Source organism: Plectropomus leopardus, chromosome 11 (genome assembly GCF_026936395.1).
Source record: "Plectropomus leopardus strain MGB_pleo_1.0 chromosome 11, ASM2693639v1, whole genome shotgun sequence".
In the NCBI taxonomy this organism is placed as follows: domain Eukaryota; kingdom Metazoa; phylum Chordata; class Actinopteri; order Perciformes; family Serranidae; genus Plectropomus; species Plectropomus leopardus.
The window spans coordinates 35,315,409-35,337,839 of NC_142186.1; the positions used below are offsets into that span (position 1 = coordinate 35,315,409).

At 41.3% G+C, this 22,431-nt stretch overlaps 1 protein-coding gene across 5 annotated transcripts in view; it reads left to right on the top strand.

Moving 5' to 3' along the window:
* The window catches only part of sema6cb (semaphorin 6Cb), a 191,574-nt gene that overhangs the window by 151,575 nt on the left and 17,568 nt on the right, over positions 1-22,431 (top strand). For 3 of the 5 annotated variants that reach the window (XM_042489201.2, XM_088084710.1, XM_088084713.1), the window contains 4 exons: positions 3,452-3,529; positions 12,493-12,551; positions 13,682-13,732; positions 18,522-18,677. In XM_042489201.2, the coding sequence (XP_042345135.2) occupies positions 3,452-3,529; positions 12,493-12,551; positions 13,682-13,732; positions 18,522-18,677 (344 nt within the window). The remainder of the gene's footprint in view (positions 1-3,451; positions 3,530-12,492; positions 12,552-13,681; positions 13,733-18,521; positions 18,678-22,431) is intronic. The other 2 variants (XM_088084711.1, XM_088084712.1) reach the window with 2 other exon arrangements.

A 22,431-nucleotide genomic window follows, 5' to 3' on the forward strand; every position in this document is an offset into this window, starting at 1 on the left:
TTATTTTAAAAAAAATTTGAAAGGCATGTTTTCTTTAAGAATCGTTAAAATGACACCATGTATCACTGCCAGAAATTGTCAAAAAAAAAAAAAAAATCAGAAATGGTTGGATTTCCACATTTCTAAAGGTTCTTAAATGCTAATGGATGCTAAAAATTATGTTTGAGTTTGAATCCTACATGTTTTAATAACAGCAGGCAAGCGGGACAAGAAAAAAAATTATGGAAAAGTTTTGAGATTTTGTGGGAACCCTGGCGGCGTCATCTTCATCCAGCTGTGCAGCGACACTTTGACATTTGTGTCCTTCATGTTCATGCAAACGTCAGCGGCCTTTAAACAGCAGCTGATGCACGGGCAGGAGAAAACACGCTCATCACGTCAGTTTTTCTCTCTCCAGATCTGAGAAACGGGCTTTTTTATTTCATCACCGTATTATGGCCTGCTGCCCTCAGAGGTCACAGGTCGGTGTGTGGCGTCTGCCGTCCTCTGAAAGTGTCTGAGCAGAGACTGCGAGCGTCTCTCTTTGTCCTCAGCCTTTTGTTTAGTCAGCCGTTGTTTCAGCCTCCGTTAATGTTCCCCCTCCGCAGCTTCGGGATCTATTTTTGGGGCTGTGAGGAATGTTGGCTCTGTGCGTCTCGACCCAAAGGAGGGATTTCTCCTCCGCTCCGCCGGGGAATACATATACCCCATAGCATGCTAACCCCTCGTTGCAGAGGCCTGGAGAAGCTCTCAGCATCGTTTAGTCATAAATTGGATCCAGCTGATTGGCCGGGAGCCAGAAGCAGCGGCGGCTGAGTTTTTTTCCTTAACGATGGAGAAGAGGAAAAAAGGGAACGGGGAGAAAACGGATAGGGCCGGTTTCTTTAGGCTTACGGGCTGAATACATCCCCAAATCCTCTCTAGAGAGTGGAGCTGCAGCACACCTCATCCCGGGATTAGGGGCCCGTAAGCCTCATCAGCAGCGACCGGGAGGTCACGTTTCAGCCGCCATATCCTCCTTCAGCACTCCGCTCGCTGTCTTTACCTCCTCTCGCCGTTTCCTCTCTGCAGCCGGCGTCGACACGTCTCCTCCTGGACCTGCTGCCAATGTCACAGCTCTCTTAATAATTAGTTTTTAATAAAGAAATACAATAAAAGGGCAGAGGAGACTAAAACCCTGAAAATCTGCACACCCACTGGAAATTTCAAGAGGGAAAAAACACCCAAAAGTTTAAAGAAAAAGAAAATTAAGAATCACCAAAATTTTAAAAGAAAAACAAATCATTAAAATAATTATAGAAAAAAATAAGTGCAAGAAGGTTTTAAGGGAAAAAAAATGCAAAACATTTTTAAAAAATCACCAAAAATGTAAACAGAAAAAGGTAACAAAAACTTTAATATAGAGGGAAAAAAACACAAAAAAGGAAAAAAAATCAAAGCACATAAAAGTTTCACAGAAATAAAAACATTTTCCAAAGAAAAAAAAATCCAGAAATTTTAAAAGAAAAGAAAAAACTTTTAATCTTTTTTTTTCTCGAAATAATTTGAAGATTTTTTTTCCTTCAGAGGTCTAGGCTGAGCCCGCAATGTCCTCAATTCCTAGAAACGCTTCTGCTTTGGATTCATGTAACGTGTTCTGTTCACTGCAGGAGTTAAAGCTCACAGCTGCTTTTTCAGTTTACTCAGACGTTGTTTAAAAATCTTGTTTTTATTGATGTTGGATCAATAATCACATCAGAACCACAGCTGGTTACCGCTGCTGCTGCGGCTCTGGCGGGATTATTATTCATAGCGCGTGTGGTGTTTCTGTGCCCTCACGGCAGATCAGTTATCAATCAATCAATCAGTCTATTGGCAGTTATGACACGTGCGTAAAAAACTTCCTCGCCATGATGCCTCGATGATGACGTCGTCATCTCTGATGTCATCAGCGGACGTTTTAAATCTGCTGAACAAACGTCGAGTCGGAGCTTCAGGCTGTTTGCATGATTCTCTCTGTCAGAGTCCTCCGAGGAAAACCGGCGCATCAAGTGTTTGCGAAGACGTCTGAAGGGACCGACGCTTGTTTACTCGCTCCCCTCTGTTTGTGGCGAGGCGTGTGAATCAGGTGTTGTTGTTGTTCTGAGATGTTTCTGTAAGTTAGTGGGATTTATGTCTCTGCGGTGTTCCCAGATCAGCTGCTGGTGGCTGCGCTTATTCCACTTTTCCTGTAGTTTCCATAAAAACAGTGTTGCTGCATTCATACGCTCTGTGTGTGTGTGTGTGTGTGTGTGTGTGTGTGTGTGTGTGTGTGTGAGTGTGAGTGTGTGTGTGCCACAGTAATGTGCTCTCAGAGGGATTTCTCTGTAGTGTTGACACACTCTGAGGCTGAAGTTAAAACCTGCGCTCACTTCACACAGTCGTAAATATTGTGAAATATTTAAAAGACGCCACCGGAGTCCTCGTTAAAAAAAAATTGGGGTTTGACATGAAGCCGCTGCACCATCTGCAGATCTGTTTTTCTGTTTGTTTTATTTCTGATGGCGTTATTCAGCGTTAAAGGTGAAGTGTTTCTAAAATGTAGAGGGATTTAGTGACATCTAGAGGTGAAAAGCAGATTTTAGCTAAAACGTCATTAAAGAGTTTTTTTATCGGTAGCTGAGTTCTCCACAGAGGTCTTTTTTTCTCTAAAGCAAACAAATCAGGCGATTAAAACAGCTGTAAACACTAAATTAAACTGCTTCAGGTTAAACGTCAGTGAATCTGCGCCGCGGTTTATCATCCCGATGACGGGCTGCTCACCAACAACGCGCTCACCACTTTTGCGTCATAAATTGATCGTAGAGATTTCCGTGTGTGAAGCGTCCATGTTTTCATGGATGATGAAGTGCAACTTGACTCACATTAGGAAGCACTCAACCAAAGGGGCCTTAATTCTGGTTTCAGAGTTTTTTGGCTGTTAAGGTTTGAGAACAAAATGTTGTAGAACAAATGATGATTTGTAGCCTCTGTGCTCCGTCTCTCTCTTCGAGTGTGCGTTTGGACAAACCTGGATATCGTGTACTTAGAGCTGTGGACAGCGCGGGTACACGGGGCGAAGGAGGTCTCAATTAACCGTAAATATATTGTAAAATGAATATTTCGTCAGGAATCGGTCTGGATCCCATGGGGGTTGGGGTGGGACAATTGTTTTATTGTCATTATTTATCTTACTATTTTGTCTTATTTCATCAGTTTTGTCTTTTGGACATTGGTTGTTTGTATTGTTATCACCGTTTTTAGATTGACCTTTTAATTTGTTGATATTTACTGTACAGTGGGAGCAAAAAAAAAACCAATTATAATTTGTGATACTGGTCTTGGATCAATAATAGATATTAATAGAATAATAGATAATAAGAACATGGATTTGAAAATTGAATTGAACTGACCACCTGTCTGTCTCTGTGTCTCTGTGTCTCTGTGTCTCTGTGTCTCTGTGTCTCTTCTGCAGAAGCTGTCTGTCTTCTCGGGACCCGTACTGCATCTGGCTGAGGTCAGGCAGCTGTGCAACGGTCTCACCTGGCTTCAAGTAAGACACACACACACACACACACACACACACACACACACACACACACACACAGGCAGAGGGGACAGTGTACAAATGTAAAAAAAACACACAGAAAACACAGTTACAGCCGTCAGTGAATGTTGTCTTGAGTAAAAGCTCATGTTTTTAGTGTCACTAATGTTAAAAATCTTTAAATAATCTGCAGCTGATTAAACACATACATGGTGCTCAGTATGAACACAAAACTGAGTTAACAGCAGTCATTTCAGATAAAAAGACCATGCAGGACAAACTATTTACAACGATATATACATATACATATACATATACATATACATATACATGTACATATACATATACATGTACATGTACATAAGTGGTATAGAACCACAGTATCAAACAAACATATGTAAAGTTTTACAGTGTTTTCTCAGCTTTGCCATCCGTCAGTCTGTGTAATGTATGAAAATAATGTCCTATTTGTATTTTGAGTTTGCAGGTTAAAGTTGATCTCGTAGGTGGTAAATTCGTATCAGAAGACTTTTCAAAGGAATCATAACTTGCAGGGTTGGAAATTAGCACCAGCCATGAGCCAAATGCTGGTAAAATATGCCAGCGGCTGCTAGATCTGCTCTCCTAACCAGCCAAAAAAAACAATGCTCTTCTTTCGGTAGATTTTGGAATCGCTGAGCCGCAGTGGCAGGAGGACAGAACAGTTCATTTCCGCTCATGATCACAACAAAATCATTTTGAGAACTCAGAATATGAAAATATCAGTTGGAAGTCTGTTTGGAGATTTAGTCATAAATACTGCGTCATCGACATAATTAAAGAAGTTTAACTTTAAAATTCAGTGAGAAAAAGTTGAACACCTGTAGTGACATCAGCGTTGTGGGCGTGGCCTCAGACTTCATTAACGGTGCAGCAGTTACTTTCTGCCTGATGAGGCTCGCTGCTGATGAAGGTCTCCGGTCCCGACCCTCAGAGGGACAGAAGTCTAATCAGAGCGTCCAGCAGGAGACTTCCTGCGGATCTTAATTCCTCTCTGGACGGCCTCGGGCTAATTATTGAGTTCAGCCTGTGATTGCCGTGTGAGAGCGGAGGGGGCGGACACGGCGGCATTAAGACGTTATTAGTCCTCCAACTGGCAGTCACAGCGGACACATTTGTTACTCCGTCAATAACACGAAGCAGCCGGTTTCATATCTGCACCGTTAATCATCAATAACTCATCTGCACAACATGATGAATATCTGACACCCACGACAACATGCATCCATCCCAATTATTCACCTGTGGCGTCACGTGTTCCCGAAACTCTGCGTGTTATTGCTGCTGTGATTCGGAAACACAAACTGTTTTAGCTGTTTATGTTTTTAGTTTTTTATTATGCCTCCGTGTGAGTGAGAGCCGTGGCTGCAGGCGTTACGGTTTCAGGTTGTTCTGACTTTTGGACAACCTGAAAAACAAAATAATACCTTGTTATGAATTATTTTTCTCTCAAAATTGAGTTCACAGATCAGATCGCTGCTCTGCAGTTCTGGATTTTCTTTCCTCTCAGAGTTTGGGTCATAAAATGAAAAGTGATGTTTGGCTGCAGAGCAGAGCGCCGAACTGTCAAAGAAAGACTGATGGATGCTGGACGGATAGATGGATGAACGGACAGGTGCACAGATGGATGGATGGACAGGTGCACAGATGGATGGATGGACAGGTAGACAGACAGATGGATGGATGGACAGGTAGACAGACAGATGGATGGATGGACAGGTAGACAGACAGATGGATGGATGGACAGGTAGACAGGTAGATGGATGGATGCAGGAGAAGGAGGACTTAAAGGAACTATTTTCTCGTCCTGACACACTGTAAAATTTTCCACGTTGATTTTACTTAAAAATAGAACCTAGGACACCTATTGCCTTAAAATGTAAGTAAATATGACTGAAACTAAATATAAATATTTAGTATAATATAATAATAATTATTATAAAATATAATATAATATTTATTTATATTTATGATTATAACTTCTAATTTTAATTGATCAATATTGTGAAGTTATGGCAACTTAAAAATGTCAATTTCAATTAAAATCAATCTCTCTAAGTAGGGATGCAAAATATATCAGATATGCCAAAGAAATAACAACTAGGGCTGCAAACTGTGTGTGTGTGTGTGTGTGTGTGTGTGTGTGTGTGTGTGTGTGTGTGTGTGTGTGTGTGTGTGTAATGAGGCGTGAGGAATAGTAGTTTCTTAGAAGTATTTTTTAATTTACTTTAATTTGGCTTTGACTTTAAGGAGTTTGGGGTCGGAGTTCACGTCGGGGTTTGTTGTTTGAGGTCACTGTAACGTCCTCAGAGACCAGTAAGATGTGTGTGTGATGGAGAGACAGGAAGTGCCGATGTGGCGTCACGCTGGCGAGGAACTCGCTGAGCTTTGATTTATGAGGCGATGTTTGGCGTGCAGGACGGAGACGACCTGGAAATCTACAGACCAGAACGAGAGAGACAGAGACAAAGTGCGGCCAAAATGTCTGTCCAGACTCAAATATCAGCCTCCTGACAGAGACAGACACAGAGACAGAGACATATGCAGAGAGACAGAGAGGTACGAACAAACTAAAGGACGAAGGAAACAAGGGGAGACAAAAGACGTTGGACAGTTGGAGGGAGGACGACGCTAAGGAGCAAGAAATAGATGTAAATAACAAGGTTCGTACGGTCATGAGAAACCTGGAAAAATCTTGAAATTTGCATATAGCAATTTCCAGGTCTGGAAATGTTTTGGAAAATCAAATTTACCCTGAAAGTTTTGAAAACATGGAAGGCATGTTTTCTTTAAAAATCACCCAAAAATGTTTGAGAAAAAAAAAATCACAAAATATCTTACAAAGAAAAAAAAAACAAAGAAAGAACGAAAGAATCACCATTTCTTTTTTAACTATTTCCAAAACATTTTTTAGGGAAACATTTTTTTTTTCACTTCAAATTTGTTTTAAAGAAAAATAATAATTGCCAAATTTTTTCATTTAAATTCCAAAACTTTTTTTTAAAAATGTGTCTTTGGTGTTTAGAGACATATTTAAAAAATAGATAAATAAAAATAGGCAGTAAAATAAATACAAAACTGCCATTTAAAGTTGCATGCCCCCATATCTCTGCCGATGGTCGTTTCAGAGAATGTATGGTTTGAAAATTTCCCCCAAAGTCCTGGAAAAGTCCTGGAAAAGTATTGGTTAAATTGTGTAATGAACCCTGAAATCGAGGCTAAAGAAGGAGAGAGACGGAAAGCCAAAAGGAAAAAAGAGAGAATGAAGGAGAGAACGTTTTCTTCGTCTGAGTCCAAAGTGCAGAACATCTGTTCTTCATTTAGGTTTTTTTTCTTAAATTCAGGAAAGAGAATGTGCTCAGACGTTTGTGAGGCCCCGAAACGAACATCAGATCTTAAATCACGTCTTTATATCGCTGAGAAGAGGTGAGGAGCGGACGGAGAAAGAGGATGATGAAAGGATGGTGATGGAGAATGAAGTGAATCAGAAAGAGACCTGAACAGAGTTTAAGATGAAGCAGCTCCTCCTGCTCCCCCCAGGACCTCCTCCTCGTCTGTCCCCCTTGTCTGTCCTCCTCGTCTCTTCTGTCACATCACTCTTTCATGGACCATCAGTCTCTTTTCTCCTTTCTCGTCCGGAGGTGGCATACATTTAAGTGACTGATTTGTGGCTGATCGGGGGACAGCGGGGGGGACTCACAGCCCTCCGTCTCTCTCCGTCTCTTCGTCTCACACGTGAGACACATTGTGTGGACGGGGGGGACGGCTCAACGTCAAAGTGTTCCTGGGTGTTTCAGTTTATGTGTCATCCATAATGCATCTGACATCATCGCTGTCACTGAAGCACGAAACAGAAGGACGGAGGATCCTGGAGGGGGTCTCTGTTATCCCCGAAATACCCCGAAATACCCAAACCAGCACTGAGCGCTACTGACGACATTTTTAAAACCAGGGTTCCCACACGGACATGGAATACCAGCAAAAGTCATGACATTTTACAATCACACTTTCCAGGCCTGGAAAAGTCATGAAATTAGTGAAAATCGTGGAAAGTTTTGGGAAAAGCATTGAATTTTCTTGTGCATTAATTTTTTTTAACATGCATGGATATCCTCACAGGCATGCGAAACAGCCCCAAAATGACACAAAACAACCACAGTGAGATGCAGAACAACCCCAAAATGACCGCAACAAAATACATAACAACCACAAAGAAATGCAGTCTTTTTATTTTTTTATCTTTTTTTTTTTGTTTTTTTTTAAGAAAACAGCTCTTTGAATTTTGGCTATTTGTTCTTTCTTCAAAATATTTTGACAATTTTCATAGAAACGTAACTTTGGACTGATTATTTATTTATTTGCTGAAAGATATGTTTTTTTTAAAAAAAAAAAGATCACCAAAATGACACTATTAATAATATACAGAAACTGTTATATGTAACAACATATGTGGAACACTGGAATTATGTTTGATAGAGTTTGAGTCTTTTAAGTTTGGAAAATACCGGGGCGGGGGGGCAAGAAAAAGAAAAGGGTCGTTCAGAAGTCAGGAAAAATTAAATCTTTTCCATGACATTGTGTTGGAACGTGGTTGTTGAGGGCGGAGACAGATTTGATTCTGAAAATCAGTCAGAAATGATTTCTTTCTGCCTTCATGACGTTTTAAAATGAGTCTGCGGTGATGCGGTCGCTGTTGCGTCTGGTTCCAGAGTTTTATGGGCTCTGCAGGTGTTGATGTTTTGTGCAGAGCGTCTCTGTGGCGCGTAGCGAAAAGTTAAAGAGTCAATGCTGCGTTCATTCAACGAAGGACTGCCAGCCCAAAATGTTTTTTCTGTCATTTGCTAAATGAAGTCAACATGTTGCCTCTGGGTGCAGAGCTGTGTGATCTGAGAGCCAAAGATCCAAACACTGATCAGGCAGTAAAAAGACCTGCAGTTTGTTTAATCGTCAGACGATTACAGCGCCACAGAGAGGACGTGAGCCAGCTACGGGACATGAACCCGGACTGACGCGGCGCTCACCTAGAAGAGCGAGAGCCCCGTGAACAAAGGCTACGTCCCTGCTGCAACGACCGCGGGTTCGATTCCAACCTGCAGCCTTTTGCTGTATGTCGTCCACCCTCTCACCCCCTTTCATGCTGTCCTGTCAAATGAAGAAAAGATGAGCCAAAAAATAATCTTTAGAAAAATAAAAAAGAAATGTCATAAAATCCTAGAAACATTCTTATTCGTAAAACCATCCTAAAAAATTCTTGGAACGTCCTAAAATCCTAGAAAGGAAAGGTCTTAAAATCCTAATGTCCTTAAATCATAGAAATGTCTTAAAATCCAAGAAATATCCTTAAACCCTAGAAATGTCCTAAAATCTTAAAAATGTCCTAAAATCCCGGAAACGTCCTGAAATCCTAGAAATGTCCTAAAATCCCGGAAACGTCCTGAAATCCTAGAAATGTCCTAAAATCCAAGAAACAACCTTTTAAATCCTAGAAACATTCTAAAATCCTAAAAACTACCTGAAATCTTAGATACAACCTAAAATCTTCAAAACGTCCTAAAATCCTTAAAACATCAATCAATAAATATCAATCTATCAACGACGGCAAAAGCCAAAAGCGAATCTTAAAAAGGAAAAAGTACTGAACACAGACGCTGATGTGTGACAGCCAGCAGCTCCGTGTGTCTGCACAGCCGAGCAGAGCGAGTTCAGCCGTTTATTCGTGTGCATGAGCACCAGAGGTCGTTTACGGTGCAGAGCGCCGACACGTCGGCGAGCTCCTTCAGACGTAAAGGTGACCCGTCGTCATCAGACGCGTTAACTAAAGTCTGTTCACCGGCTTTGGTTCAGTTCAGTGCTCAGAGGAGCTCCACGCTGCAGACACTTCAGCTGCACAACTCAGTCACCACGACAGGGTTCATTCGGTCCTGAAAAACCTGGAAATGTGCAAAAAGTTATGGAATTTGTAAATAGAAAAATTTCCAAGCCTGGAAAAATTTTTGGAGAATTAAATATACCCCATAGATTTTGAAAAGGTCATGGAGTTTTGTTTCATAAACCTGTATAATAACGCATGATGTGTTCAAGGATTTTAAAATCCAATCCAACAATAATTTCTACTTTCTTTTTTTTTTTTAAATGGTGTTTATTTTTATTTTGGTATGCCGGCAGGTTTGGAAGGCATGTTTTCTTTTGTGTTTTCTTTTTTTTTTTTCAAGAAAGAGTGGGGGGAAAATCACCCAAAACATTTCAAGGAAAAGAAAATTGCCAACAAAAAAAATCACCAATTTTTTTAAGAAAAAAAGTGCAAAATCACTGAACTTTTTTCAAAGAAAAATGAATCACCCAAAAGCTTCTCTTTTTTTAATAAAAAACAATCGCCAAAAAATTTTAAAGGTTAAAAAAAAAAGTTTTAAAATATTATTGAAAAAAATTAATAGTTGGGGAAAGGCAAAAGTTTTTAAAAATCACCCAAAAATTTAAAGGAAAAAATTTGGTGATCATTTTCCAAGACTTTGGTTTTGTAAAAACTTTGTGATAAATGGGAGTTTTTCGAAATTGACTCATTTCTATTAGGCATGTTTTATATTCACAATATCAATTTGCGCAATTTGAGGGTTAATGGAAACCCGCCTACTGTGACCTTGGCTCAGTCTCATTCTTGATTACATTGTCAAATGTGAATTTCTTTAAATTTGGCACAAACGTCCACATTGGCGATGTGTGTGAAGTGTTTGTGTTTTCACTGACATGCACGTGAAGTGATGGTGCGCTGTGCAGTCGACTCTCTGAGGAGAACATTTGTCTGCAAAAAAAAATCAATTGTTTGGATATCATGTCTGTCTGTGTGTGTGTGTGTGTGTGTGTGTGTGTGTGTGTGTGTGAGCTGGAGGTTTGTGTTCAGGTTATATAAGGAACTAATTGGTTAGTTACAGAGGAGGCGTGCATGCATGCTCGTACAGAGTGTTTCTGCGTGACTGCCGGATCATTGCGGCTGTGTTTGTGCAGAACACGAGCCTGCGTCTGCTTCACTCGCTTCATTACAACATGTGGGAAGATTGTTGGCGTGGATGCGGAGCTCCGCTCGGCGAGGGCGGCTTCCGCTCCACCGTGCGTCGACTCAATCTCATTACCGAGCCGGTGAAAGGATGCGTCAGGATGAGCCTTTGATTTGCGATTGACTGGAAGGTGAAAGATTTTGTGTCTGTTGGAGGAGAGCGGCGCATTTTCATCAGAGCGGCAGAAAATCAATGATTGTCAGATCTGGTTTGTTGTCACTTTGGAGGAGTCATTCAAAAGGCGAATTCAGAGGATTTGGAGTTCAGAGCTGCAGAAAGAGCACTTTAAACAGTCTCACGTGATTGAGCTTCTTATTTTCATTTTTGATCAGAGTTTATACAGATGGGATTTGAAAGTGTGTATTAGATCTACCAGTTTTTATTCATTATTTAGTCACCATGTTCCTGCATGAGATTCTGTGCTGACAGCAGGAAGTGATGCGTGTGCACACCACATCTTCCTCTGAACACTTTGGGATTGAAAGTTTTAGGAGAAGGATAAATAATGTGGAACTATTTGTTGGACCAATTTAAAGTTTACTGGTTATCAATGTGTGTTCATAATTATGGTAACAAATATAAAATACCTTTTAAATAATGTAAAAAACATTTTTTTATGTGGAATCAATAAATAATAATAAATAATAAATACTTCTAGAATTATGAATACACATTTTTAACTTAATAACCCATACAAGTTCATTTGTTCCAACTAAGTTTCCACATTATTTAAAAGAAATTCCACAGGTTTTCACAGGAAAATACCAAAAATAAATACATAAATAAATACATTTTAGAGGGGGGAAATGCAAAAAAAAATAATGGAAAAGAAAATCACCCAAAATTTTTTAATAAAGTCTAAAATCACCAAACCTTTTTAGAGACAAGTCACCAAAAGGTTTTTTAAAATCTTTTAACTTTGTAAAAGAAAAAAGAATCACCAAATAGCTGTTTTTTAATCAAAAAATTGCCAAAGTTCCCATAATTATGAACACACATTTTTAAATTAATAACCCAAACAAGTTCATTTGTTCTAACTACATTTCCACATTAGGAATTCTAAAGTTTACTTAATTATGAACATGAACGTTTTCAGTGAATTACTCATAAAAATACATTTGTTCAGACAGTTTTTTTTCTCGCAGAATTTCAAAGGGATTTTAAAGTGTTAAACTGCTGATACTGATTCCTCCTCCGGGGTCTGAGTATTTTTCTGATTCCTGCAGAGCGCGGCTGAAATGATAGATGTGGAGATGGTGGATTTATTTGTCATGTTGCTGTGAATGTGGGAGGTCCAGCAGCGGGAGCATCAGTTGGAAATGACGGGTTTTGGTGTCCGCCGCTCTGAAGCGACTCTGTTTTTCACTCAGTCGTTGCACAGCGAGACATTTTAAGCTGCAGGTACCAATTTGACCAGCAGCTGCCTCAGTGGACTCAAACACACTTCGGCTGTGAATGAGGAGACGGACGCAGACACCGAGGACGGAGAGGATGATTACCTGAGGTAGAAACAAGTGGAAGGAAGTGAGGACACAAAGTAAATTGGCGAGGGACTCCTGCAGAATCAGCTGCAGAATGGATGATATGAAACCTTGTTCAAGATCTGAGGGATTTTACCTTCAGGTCCGGCCTCCGCGGCGACCCGAAAACAGACGCTGTGACCTCAAACAGGCTCAGAATTAATGTAATCAGGATGCATTCAGCTCCAGCTCTGCAGACACGCCTCATCAACACAACTGATGCTGGGAAACTCAGAGGTGCGGCGCATTGATGCAAATTTACTGATGTTTCTCTCTCTCTCTCTCTCTCTGTGTGTGTGTGTGTGTGTGTGTGTGTGTGTGTGTGTGTGTGTGTGTGTGTGTGTGTGTCTCTCTTCAGAGGCAGCTTCGAACAGGATGTGGAGAACGGTTTCCATCAGCAGCCTGATTCCTGCCACGGTGAGACGCTGACTTTATTTCCACTCAGATATTAACAGTAAAAACCGTGCGGTCGGGTGATGTCAGCAGGAGCAGCTGATTGTGGATCCCACAGAAACACACTGTAAAATCTGATGTGATTTTACCAAAAAAAACAAAATCTAGAAATCTACATGTATATTTTATGTGAATCTGTGTATTCATATATACAGTTTATACAGACAAACAGTGCATTTATTAGTTATTGTCCCATTGCTGTTATTATCTGTGTAAGGTGAGATTTTTTTTGTTGCAATCATTCATATTTCCGTCTTACTTATTTCAGATTTTTTTTGTTATTGTTTATTTTATTTATTTATTTATTTTAGGGATGCACGATAAAAATAATGACGTCATACCGATAATTCCAATAATAACATTTTAGGCCAGAAAATAGAACAGCTAATAATAAGCATAAATTGCTTTGATTTGGCCCGTGTTGCCATGGTTTCACTCTGCCAGTCCTACACACACTGCATCATGCTGCGTGTCACACTGCTGCTGCTAGATCAGTCCACAACATGTCTTAACTCTTTCCCCGCCTTTGACAAGATTTTCCATCAGTCGGTGTTTTCGCTGTAGTGTAGGGGACACTGTCACGGATGTTAGGCAATAAAACAGCATTTTAACGTCCAAAAACAAACGAACAAGACGATCAAAGGTCCCAGGGTGACGGGAAGACAAGACTACTAACGTGCCGACTTTATTGCTATTTAGCGGCTTTTCGGAGCCTCTCAACAGCGATGTTTTAAAAAACACAACAGGAGAAACATTTAGCGACTTATTTAGATCATCAGTGAACAAGGAGGAAATATACTGTCAAAAAAATTGAAAGTTGAGTAAAATTTAGTAAATACAGCTAAATTTTAATTGAACTTAAGATATAAAGTAAACAGAAATTAAGATTTGTAGTTATATTTACTTTTTTGAGGCAGTCAGTCAACTCGTCAGTTTTTCGGTGTATTATGGGGCATTATACGGTATTAATCAGTAGTTCAGTTCATGTTGAAGCAGCTCTGCTCCGTCTGTCCCTGCTGAAATCTTGTGTAATGTACCTTTAACACATCGTCAGCACACACACTGATGGTGAAACTCTTTGTTTGCTGCCGCAGACGTCCTGGCGACCACCCGCAGGCAGAACACGGCGCTGGACTCAGCGTACGGTCAGTGGACATGTCTTTATCTTTTCATTCAGCCGCTCTCCACCGACACACTGAAGGACAGCCAACTGATCTCAGACCTGTTAGTGTTCTTCTAACGTGTGTTTTTTTTTTTTAATCAGGAGGTTTGCCTGATTTTTTTCGTTTCTGTTTGATCCCGTTCTGGTGTCGGTGAGTGAAAAACAACGGAGAAAACTATAAACAAAACAAAAAAAAGATTAAAAATGGATTGTTCTTTAGATTTTTTATTAACACATTGACTTTTTCACTCACTGAGAGCAGATGTTTTCAGTTTTGTACAGCGGGAGTTTTCAGTCCCTCCAGGATTTCACAATGTTGCAATCTTAACAATTGGAGCAAAATCAGCCAATCCCAGTGAATTCTGCACAACCTTGCAATTTTTATCCACTCACTGCAACTTAACCGCACAATTCGCCTTATTTCATTGTGCAGCTGTGCACAGCGTATTGATCCGCTCAGCCCCTCTCTGTCTCTGTATCCTCTCTCTCATCTGACACTGATGCTGTCGGGGGTCGGGATCCAAAGGTCTTCCTCACCTTGTGGTGAAGCGCACAGCAGTCTCTCTGTTATCTGTGTGTGTTTCGTCTGTGATGTTCATATTTCTCATGTCGCTCGCTGTGTTCAGGTCGGTGCGTTTCATCGCCTGTTCGCCTTTTCTAAATCTTCCTGGCTGGTCTGACTTATACAACAAAGTAAATGTGGGACCAGCTAAGATTTTTTAAATATTTGTTTTATTATACACCAATATTCGCTCTAAAAAATACATCATATCATAATGTGTATTCTATGTAATTATAATTCTTTAAAAATACAAACTAAAAAGGCAGAATATATATAATATAATGTCGCAACTTGCATTGCAAATTCTTAGAAAATCTGCCGTGAAATGAAGCATTTCAGGCCGCAACAATCACAAAAACATCGAGGGACCAAGTCTTAAAAGTTTTTCAGGTCAGGTCCCAAATGAGCCTCAGGTCACGTTTAGACGAGAATAGGTCCCCCAAAAAACCGAAAAGTCTTTGCTTTGAGTTTTTAAGGAAATCTGTGTTCATATGATAGCATTGTGAAAATGATCCTTGTGAACATGGATCTGTAAAAACAACCAAAAACGCTGTAGTGTGCACACCAGGCCAGTAGTCCACTATAGAAGAAGACCTGCGCATGAAGGCGTTCTTCTACAGAGCGCTGAGTATGAACAAACAAGAAGACGATGGCGAACGCACGCACGAGAACCGACAGCGTTAATAACCACAGCTCAGTAATCCGCCATTGTTGTTATTGTTGTCCTGCTACTCGCACACGACTGTTTGTCTGAAACTTAATGCAGCTGCGTGAAGTGCAGCCGTGACGTCACCGTTCTCACAGGATTGTCAGTTCGCACGGCGACTGAGGGGGTGGCGTTTTCAAAAGATTACACTCTGGAACACAGTTTGAAAGGTTTGTGCTTTCAGGCCCCAAAAAGCTGTTGTCATGTGAACGAAAGGCTAAACCGCTGCATGTAAGAACCGTTGCCATGTAAACGGCGCCTCAGTCTGCGGTCTAACCTCTGTTTACTCTCAGGTTGGTGAAAGAGGAAACTCCACCTCCAAAAAAACAAAATATCAGGGTTCATGTTCATTTGTATTTTCAGACATATTCCAATGTTTCAAAAAATATTGGCGGCCTCTCTGCTGTAACCCTGAGGACCCCCTGGGGGCCACAGACCCCCTGTTGAAGACCCAGGAGCGTCAGGGTAAATATTTTGGGAGTTTCCGGCAGCTGAGTGTCCGCTGCCTCGTCTCTCTGCTCCTCAGCAGTCTGACAGCTCAAACATGGAGGCCATTGTCTGCAGCTTCGGTCGTCTGATGGAGCAGCAGCTCCGCTGGCCGAGCAGCCTAATGCCCTGAATCAAGAAGGATCATCATCCCTGTCACGTCCCATTACCCCCCCGCTGGCCGCAGCCAGCTCTGGCACGGCCCGAATAGAAACAGAGACTCTGGCGAGCCGGCTGCCCTCAGCTCAGATGGAGGAGGAGGTGGTCAGGTGAATTTTCCAACACTGCAACATGCAAATCCCGTTTTTTCCAATCACATCGCTGCTCGTTCACAACTTCAGGAGGACTTTTTAAGACCCGCTCAGCGTCGGGGACAAATGAGGACACGGCTGATGATGGCGCTGGATGATTTAACACAGCGATGAGCACTGAGCCCGTCCTGCTGGGAGACGTCAGCCACTCAGATTCAGCAGAAGCGTCCATCAGAAAGGCTCTGAGTGGGTTCCCGCAGTCATGGAAAACCTGGGAAGTCCTGGAATTTCACAATCTAGTTTTGCAGGCCTGGAAAAGTCATGGAATTAGTAAAAATCATTCAAAGTTTTGGAAAAGTAACCTTTCACATAATGTAACGTAAATTAACACAGCTTAGCTCTAAAATGCGTAAACTCTGGCTGCACGAAATATCGACTCCCCGCCCGTCGCCCAGCGCCCCTGGTGCTCCTTATGTTACGTGGTTACCAGCAGCGTTAATGCCTGACGCTGTACTTCAGCATTTCATGTGCACGTGACCGGTTTCATCCGGCCACATTCTGACATGACGCTGTCAGCGCATTGCATGTGGACGCACCCGTTGCCTTTTGGCCGTCCGCCAGCGTACAATAACACGCCGCCTGTTCTGTCTGACCGTGTTCTCATCTGACGCCTTCCAGCTGTGTTGCAGTTTGACGTGGAAGGTGGCTTGGCGTCACGCCCGTACGCAGAAAGCACTGACCGGCCCTTTATAAAAAGTTTGGCGTGAGGACACAATAAAGAACATGCTTTTTTTTTTTCCAAAAATGGAAATTTTATTATTTGTCCTTGAAAAGTCATGGAAAAGTTTTGAAATTCTGTCCATGAATATGTGTGGGACTCCTGTCTGAGGGGCCGCAGCGCCTCCGCCGTCTGTGGAGCCTCCTGCAGGAGGAGCTGCGCCTCAGCAGGACGTGATGAGCGTCCCTCCTGCTTCATCCTGCGGGGCCGCCGTCACCCCGACGCCTCGCTGCGCTGTTTGAAGTTCTCTCCACGCCGTCACTTTTGTCTCTGCGGTTTTTGGTGTCTCTTCTTTTTCTCAGATTCCCACAAACAGCCTTTAAAGTGTGTGAACACTGAAGATCAATGATCGGCTCTCCGACACAATAAAACAGCCCGGACGCCAAACAAAGCTGCTGTCACACCGGGGCTCCGCTCTTCTTCCAAACACACCAAAGGCAGGACGCTCCTTTCTTCAGCGTCCCAGACGCTCGCAGTGGGAGGGGCCCGAGACAAACACCTGCCTGTGAAGGTTTATCATCACTGATCCTCCGTGCACACTCAGACCAACACAGCGCTCCTAAATGATGAAGTCCTGCGGCTATTGTCCGGCGTGCCAGGGCCAAACACCCCCCGGTGTACAGTTTTAATTTGCCCGGCGCAGATGGCGAGCTGACGGGGCTCCTCGTTCAGAGTGAACGCTGTCGGCTGGCTCGCAGCGAGAGATAACGAGTCTGCGCCATGCAAACGTTACGGTCGGCTTATTAGTGCCGGAGCTGCAGCCAATAGCAGCATGCTGCTCGCCGGACCTCAAGGACGACACGGAGCTAATAATGCAATCAAGATGTGGAGCGTTTCATCCGGACAAATCTGTTTGATAACGCGATGCCGGCGGCAGCGAGCGCCCAGCGCGTTCCTGGACATATGTCTGAAATGACTTCAAATGTGGCCGTCGTCATGTTTGCCGCTCCGCCTCGACGTGACGAGCTTCCTGTCAGACAGCTCAACCCTTTTTTAGTTTTTGTAACTGGTCTGTGAAAACTTCCTGTAGCAGCGTTAACGGGGGTCAGAGGTCAAGGTCACGTTTAACCTTTAAAACTTGAAAACGAAAACTTAAATTGGATTGTTTCCCATTAAAAAAGTGCAAGAAAATTACCAGAAAATAAGCAAAAACAAGCTTATAAATAAAAAAAGAAACAACAAAGAAACGTCCTGGAAAAATACATATACATTTTATAATAATTCTATAACGTAAATTTAAATATGTAATTATGATAATTCTAAAATAGTCTTTCCACTTGCATTGCCATAGAAATTTTCCATACATTTTGTAAAAATAATTTTATAAATCTGCTATTTTAATGCAGTTTGTAAAATATTTTTTACCAAGTTGCTCAGTCCCTTTTTTTCCATGTTTTTTAAAATCAAACCACTTTGCTCAAGAAAATTATTCAGAATCATGTGTGGGGGGGCAATAAGCAACATGGTGAAAAATCTTCCAAAATTGATGATTGAGAAAATTAGTATTTTTAAAACTCAAGAGAAAATAAAATTTATTGAAAAAAAGGGAAATACTGGAAAAAATATTTTAAATTATTCTAAAGAACTATTGAAACTTAAATTTTTTTAAAAAGCATTTTTTTCGAGGTCACTTCCTTTTTTATTTTAGTTTTTATTTTTTCTCTTTTTTCAATAGTAATTTTTTTGTACTTTATTCGTACTTTTATTTATTAACTCCTTGCTGTCCACGTGGGGTCACGTGAGACGCAGGTCAACACCAGGTGTCCCTCCGTGTGTCTGTCTCTCTGTGTCTCTGTGGTGAACTGCTGGTTAAATGTCTCCGTCTCTTCACTGCTCCTCTCTGTGTTTAAGGGTGACGGTTTTCTGTCCTCTCGCCTCATCATGTCTCTGCAGTTGATTCTCGGGCTGATTGACATCTCACTAATCACTCACTCTGTTGCCCCTCCCCCCTCCTCCTCCTCCTCCTCCCCCCCTTCGCCACAACCACAGGGAAGACCACACCCACAAGCGCCAGCACCACCTATCATGGGGCGGCATTCCCAAAGGAGGCAGGTGACCCTGAAAGAGGTACAGGTCCTGATGGCCCGCCCCCCGTGGGGGAACAAGGGTCACCTGACTCGGAGCCAATCAGTGTGGAGATGGAGGGTAAGGGGGGGGGGGGTGTCTGTGCACTGCTGGGCCCCGAACGCCTCGCCGTACGCTGCTAACCACACTGACCACTAACACCCAACACAGTGTCACTCTGGGAGAACGGCGCCCGCGGTCAGCTGACCTGCTGATGTAAACGTGGCGGCGTTCAGGGACACACGCTCTGTCCACGCTAATCAGAGCTCACACAGCAGGAAGTCATGTGACCTGCGTCAGTGTTCTCCCAGGGTGAACTTTGACCTCATTAGCTCACTAACGCTCAACTCACCAGTTAAACTAGTCTGATGATGTCACTTCCTGCTTCCACTGATGGATCAGATGAAAGGCGAGATCACGTGGTTTGGAGCGGGAGGATCTTCTGGGCCCAGTTGTTCAAAAAGTTTAAATTGGGAATACAGTGTTTTTGTGTCCCGGGATCAGCCGATCCGGCTCACTTTTTGTTCCGGTTTTTAAAGCAACATCGGATGAGCTCACATGGATCCAGATCCAAACCAAAGAAAGATTCTGCTCTGGAAATTTTACTTTAGTGAAAGTGATTAATGCAAACAAGAAAATGTACTTTTAAGTATTAAAAGTTAAAGTACCTAATGCAGAATAATAATTTTAAAAGAACACATGCACCCAAAAACTGAAAATTATTTTTTTAAAAGAAAGAAGAACAATTAAATTAATAAAAAGAAATTAAAAGAAAAACAATCCAAAAAAGGAGACAACCATTTTTAAAACACTCAAAATCATAAAAAAGACAGAAAAAATCCAAACTCAAAATTGAAAAGACTTAAATGTTTATCAAAATATTTGGCAGATAATTTCCTGATAACTGACTGATGATTTATCAACTAATCGTTGCAGCTGTAACTGTGTAAACTGTTGGGTAATTTAATCTGTAACAAAACATCATATATTTGAACTCTTTTTCATGATTTCTATGCAGAAATCTTTATTTGAAAATTAACTAAAACTATCAGAGAAATGCACCCTAAAAACTCCCAATATTTTTTTTAAATAAAAAGAAAAAACACATTACAAACAACATTACATTACAAACATTACATTTTTGAAAGGCAAACAGGTCGTCTAATATCTACTCTGTCACTACAGCGGTTAAACTAATAAAGTACAAAATATATATTTATTAATTTATATATATATATAAATAAATAATATAATATAAATATAAGTTATATATAAGATTATAAATAAAAGTTTTAAAACTTTCAAATTTGTCAAATTTTATTTATTTGATATTTATTTATTTAATGATAATTTAAAAGGGCCACAGGATATTAATGAACATCAGTATAAAATACAAATATGCCGGAGTTAGCAGGACTACTGATTTTCACTCAGATAACAGACAATAGAAACATCAAAAAAGAAGAAAAATACAACAACTTATTACATATTTATTACATTTATTTCATATTACATTTTGTCCCTGAAATCCACGCTGAACCAGCCGTCTGCTGGGATCAGGATTATCCTAAATTTTGGATTAAAGGTAATCCTACTCCAAAGTTTTAAACAAACTAAAGGTTTGATCCAGAACAAAACCAAGACTGAATTATGTGATCGGATTTGATTTCAGAATCTTTCTTTTTTCTTTTGAAAAACCTGTTTTCATGATTTGATCCGATCCGATGGCTGAAATTGGATCAGAGGTCTTTTGAACACCTGGGCTCTGCTGTTCAGTCGTAGATCTCTGTGACTGTGACACATTTAATTTAATTAAAAAACTGCTTTGGCTCTAATTAACTCCTCAAATCAGCTCTGCTCCCTCTTGTCCGCTCCTCATCTTTTATTTAACTCGTCAGAACACACAAATATTCCCTCAGTGTTTCCAACTCACTGAAAACACTCAGAGCACAGACAGGTCGCATCTTTCTCTCTGCGACCGTTCTTCATGTTTGAGAGAACATCGTTAAAATCCTTTTCCCGACGCCGTTAACAGCCTGACGTCGGCCTCCAGGTTCACTGCTGCTCCGACACAATCGCCGATCTGCTCTGAGATAAGTGAGCGTTTAAACTTTTCTTCGTTTTAGCAAAGTTTAAAATCAGTTAAAGGAATGAGTTCCCCTGAAATATTTAAGGCGCCGGTTTCATGAAGGTTTATATGAATTAAATGAAAAATAAGACAAACAGCTATCGACTGCACACTCAGAAACACAACAGTAAGCTCCCTCGTTTCATATGTGTTCATTCATTATAAAACATTTTAAAAAGACCTTGATCAGGTTATTTTGTAGTAAAACGTTATTATTAAAGTTCATTCTTGATTGCAAGTCAAGCGAACAGTCTGCAGGACTTTTTGTTGTTATTTCAGCGGCCATTAGGCCCCGTCCACGCGGACACAGTATTTTTAGAAAGAGTTTTTGGTAACTGAAAATGGGCATTTTGTAAAACTTCTGCCAGAGCAGAGATAATCAGAAACTCTGTTTTCAGTGTTTATGTGTTGACAGGAAAACCGTATTTATTTGGTCTTGCTTTGTTTTTGACGACAGAGCGCATCGTTATCTCCGCCCGCAGCTCACCGTCTTTCCTCATCTCTCAGACAGATAAAGTCATTTTAATAAAAGTTTGGATTGAGTCAATATAATTATCAAAACACCATTTTTACTGTCTATTTCTGCCGATGTGCAGCTGACAAGCAGCTGAGATGCACCTGAGCAGCTCACACACAGGGTGTGTGTAACTTCACTCCAGTCTCCTCTGCAATGTGCTGTTGTTGTTTTTGTTGTTTTTGTTGTTTTTGTTGTTTTTGTTGTTTTTGTTGTTTTTGTTGTGCGTAATGACTTCAGGCTTGTGATTGGCTAACGTGGCTTCACAGTACAGATTATATCACCACCTGTTACTTCAGCGTGAGCTTGACAGCCTGAATTTGTGGTTTGGTTGTAGACAGAGATTTTTTTTTTTTTAAAATATCGTTGGTGTGGACGGGAATTTTTTTTGTAACTGGAGAAGGAAAATATGAGTTTGTTTTCACCCAGTGCTTAAAATCACAAAATCACTGGATAAAATCAATTTAGACAAAACATAGTGTGAAGTGCATAAAGAAGAGTTTTAGACAGTCAAAGTCTCGAAAACAGATACGATTTTAGATTTCTTTTCAACATATTTGATGAGCTGCCTCTCTGATATCTGAAGTGTGATCTGTAGCTTTGGGGTGTAAATCACAAAGGTTACATCCACGATTTTCTCTCATGAATTGTCGGCCGCAGACGATCTCAGTGTTTGTGAAGGTAAATTGTTTAAAGCTGAGGCAGAGACGTAGTTTGGTGTGAGGCCTCTGATGCTGCTGTGGCGCTGACGGTTAGAGGGGACACAGTCCGGTCCTGTCTAAGACTGCATGACCCAGCTGCTGTCTGTTGCCATGGTCCTCACATGTATAAATAACTCTTTTAATAAGAGACATGGACGTCCCCTCCCAGGACGCCGAGGTTCAGCCTGAGTTCACTCTCCGCTCCTCCTGTAGAGTTTTAATGAGCCTGATTCTCGTATCGAACCGTCTCCCTCTGCTGTCAGCCGTGTGAGCTCACAGCAGACGACCCACGCCCTCATATCGAGGTGCACGAGTCGCAGAAAAGGTTAGATAACAGCAGAGGTGAGAACCAGGAGGACCACAGCTTAGTTAACGCTCAGTTTCCTTTGTGACACCTGGCTGCGTGTTTCTAAACCACAGCAGGTCAACAGGCTGCTGCCTTTAACTCCTGCTGAGCATCAAACTGTGCAGGTTCACAGCTGTGAGACGTGC